The following is a 3,261-nucleotide window of genomic DNA, read 5'->3' as shown; positions in this document are numbered from 1 at the left end:
AGCAATCCTGAAAAATATTTGGGGGTGCTTAACTTTTTTCCAGGTGTATATATGCCGTTCCACCGCAACAGTTGTTGTCACATAATTTGCCGGTATGCATATACAAAACCGTTTTAATACAACATATTAAACTATATATAACAAAGAGAGAGACTTGCAGAATGACATTGTGCGTTTCTGTACTTCTCAACAATAGACACTTAATGCTTCTAAATGTTACACAATTTAATGGAGGATAATAGATCTTTTATTAGGGTGTTGAGGATAACGTTGTAACGTCGAAACATGTAGAGTCGTCAACTTTTTGAAGGCCATAGATAGGCCTAAATAAAATGTTTTTAATTGTGTACACAAGTGCCAAAATACTATATTTAGCAATCAATGTTATCAAGGCAGTTTATAAATCATCGTACAATTTTTCTAAGATAATTACAACTGAAAACAAACAAGAAAATTATATCTTATATTCATAAGACAGTGAGTGTAGCAACCTTAAAATTTCTATAGCTAAGAATAGCACGTAATTGATAAAACATTACAGTTCCAATTTTTCTTTGCATTTTTAATAATGACTGAAGCATTTTTCTGATTGAAAACGTATTATAAAAATTACGAGGCAAGCACAAAGTTTAAGTGCGAGTTAAACAAAAACAATTTAGTTTTAAATTTCTTGTATTACTACATATAATATATATCAGCCTAATTAATCATTTCTTGAGACAATAATAAAAGAAACTGTTATGGTATGTATGCCTTTTACAAGCCCGCAAAGAATGATTATTATTATTATATTTGTCATAAGACATTAGTATTAAGTCTATTACATTTTTAAACACTACGTTCTTAATCTTACATACTCTTCTAATTCTTGAAAATCCCTAAGGGACTAGATTAAGAATGTAGCGTTTAAAAACGTAATAAATCTAATACTATTGTTTTATGACAAGCATAATTGTAATAATAAAGAAATGTAAGTAAAATGTAATGTCAAAGCATCCAATGGCAAAGTCACTTTTGAAATCAATCCCAAATTCAGTTTTATTAAAACAAGCAAAGCAAACCACTACTGTGGTCACATCATCTGAGATAAGAACACATGGTTTAGGTCTATACCAAAAACAAACATTTTATTAAGCATGTCATTATACTAATAATTTAGAAATGACTATCACAAAAAAATTACCTCTTAAGAAATCTAACTGGGTGTCCAGGATTGCTCGGATGTTGGAAACCCACTCATCCCGATCTTCCCGTGACATTCCTTGGACAACAAAGCATAAGCCTTCTTGATTGGGATCTTTGGATCTGAGAACAAACTTCAGACTGTCTTCATCATCTGCATGTTCCTCCAACGACATCTTGTTAACCTAAAATAATAGATTTTGTTGTCTCAGGTAGTAGAAAACTATGAATAAATAACACGACCATGAACTCCAGAGAATCTTTCAAAGTTTTTTATTCACTCAACCTTTCGGCTAAAGGCCTTCATCAGGAACACACATTTTCTGTAATTAACTATATCACGAAACTAAGTACTATACTCAGATCAACATTACTATATAAAAAATAAAAATGGAGTAGAAAATGAAGTTACCAAAAGATTTCACAGCACAACAATGCCACCAAAGTTCATGATGCAACAATAGTTTATAGAAAATACCAAAACTGTTACGATATGAACGCCTTTTCTAAGATGGTGATTAGTTGTTTGTTATTAAACACAAAGCTGCACAATGGGTTTTCTGTACTGTGCCTATCGTACGAATCGAACCTTGGATTTTATTACTATTAGCCCTCAAGCTTATTACAAAGCCACTTTGATGGTGAGCGCTATTATATGTTCAAATAAAAGTCTTACTGTAAGTCACTTTAAAAATTTTAGATAGATGTATAACACCTCTCTAATAATAACAACACAGTTCTAAATTTTATGATAAAAATCGCGCAAGTACAAATGTTTTCTTCTATTAAATTGTTCATTGTGGATTCAAAACCTGAGGCGCGTAAAAATAGCAATTCAGGCCTAGCTTTTGTCCCTTACAACCACAGACCAAGAAGTTTTTCTTTCAGTACCAGCACTTGGGCTGGACGAAGACGAAAGATTTTCTAAAACCTTATTTATATATGCAGTATAATGCTGTTCTTACACGCCTCTGATTCTGAATCCGAAATGGACAAGTTATGTGGAACGCTTAAAAAAAAATCCAGTTTATCTTATGCGTATTTGTTTCTAATTTTTTCGCCAAATTTCGGAGTTTAAACTACAAATTTTAAAGTATTATAAAACATATATAAATAGCATTTCAGAAAATCTTTTGTCTCATCGTCCAGCCCAACAGATGATTTCTGATATTAACAGAAGGACTCTTGGGGAGTGATTTTATGGAACAAAAAATAGATCTAAAATTATTATTTTTACACGTTTTTGATTTTGAATAGGAAATGGACAAACTGAAAGGAACGAACAACAACAACAAAAAAAACATTCGCAGTTTATTATTTTTATCACAAATGTTATGCCTATTGGTTTCTGCTGCTTCGTCAGCTTTCGGCTGGCTTGTAAACCGTAACTTTTAAATAAGAATATAAAAATAACTATTACACAAGAAGCTGTTTTCCGACATGTAGAACTTTGCGAGTTTCACAGTATCACAAGTTAAATCATCGTTAATAATCTAACCTGTAAGTGATTTTTGTAGATATACACAGGGTTAGAGAACTGCGTTTTCTGACCCACAGACTCACTGAAAATGATAATCTGTTCAAAGAAGAAGACTTGACGATCTTTAAACTTTCCTCCTGATGATGGCTCGCCTACAAGGAGACTTCCTTGTAGTAACAGCTTCCCCTGTGCTGTGATCTTACCCTGAAAAATGATCATTGTAACGTTTTAATTCGATACACATCTGAAAAAAAAGTCGTACTTTAAGACCAAGTTACTTCTAAATGTTCTGTAGAAACAGAATGAATATCTGTTCAATAAAATGAAAATAAATATTACATCAGAACCTAGTACAGAACGGCCGATAAAATGCAGAAGAGGTAAAGGAAATAAAAAACAGTAAAAATAACACTAGTCTGATAAATGAAATATCAGTTTGATAAAATGACCACAGAAAAAGAAGCACAGAATGGATAAAAGGAATGTTGATGTGATAAACAGAAAAGAAAACAAAGTGAATAACATGTATACAACTATGGCCTTCAAAAAGTTGACGACTCAACATGTTTCGACGTTACAACGTCATCCTCAGTTGTAAC

General features: G+C 32.0%; 1 protein-coding gene across 2 annotated transcripts in view; it reads right to left on the bottom strand.

The window, feature by feature from the left end:
• Positions 1 to 3,261, bottom strand: part of LOC106478516 (rho guanine nucleotide exchange factor 25-like) — a 25,585-nt gene that overhangs the window by 7,054 nt on the left and 15,270 nt on the right. For both annotated transcript variants that reach the window (XM_013939065.2, XM_022382138.1), the window contains 2 exons: positions 2,681 to 2,866; positions 1,184 to 1,367 (listed from right to left, as the gene is read on the bottom strand). In XM_013939065.2, the coding sequence (XP_013794519.2) occupies positions 1,184 to 1,367; positions 2,681 to 2,866 (370 nt within the window). The remainder of the gene's footprint in view (positions 1 to 1,183; positions 1,368 to 2,680; positions 2,867 to 3,261) is intronic.

Source organism: Limulus polyphemus, unplaced genomic scaffold (genome assembly GCF_000517525.1).
Source record: "Limulus polyphemus unplaced genomic scaffold, Limulus_polyphemus-2.1.2 Scaffold220, whole genome shotgun sequence".
In the NCBI taxonomy this organism is placed as follows: domain Eukaryota; kingdom Metazoa; phylum Arthropoda; class Merostomata; order Xiphosura; family Limulidae; genus Limulus; species Limulus polyphemus.
The sequence above is the reverse complement of the archived record's forward strand: the minus strand, read 5'-3'. Positions and strand labels throughout refer to the sequence as shown.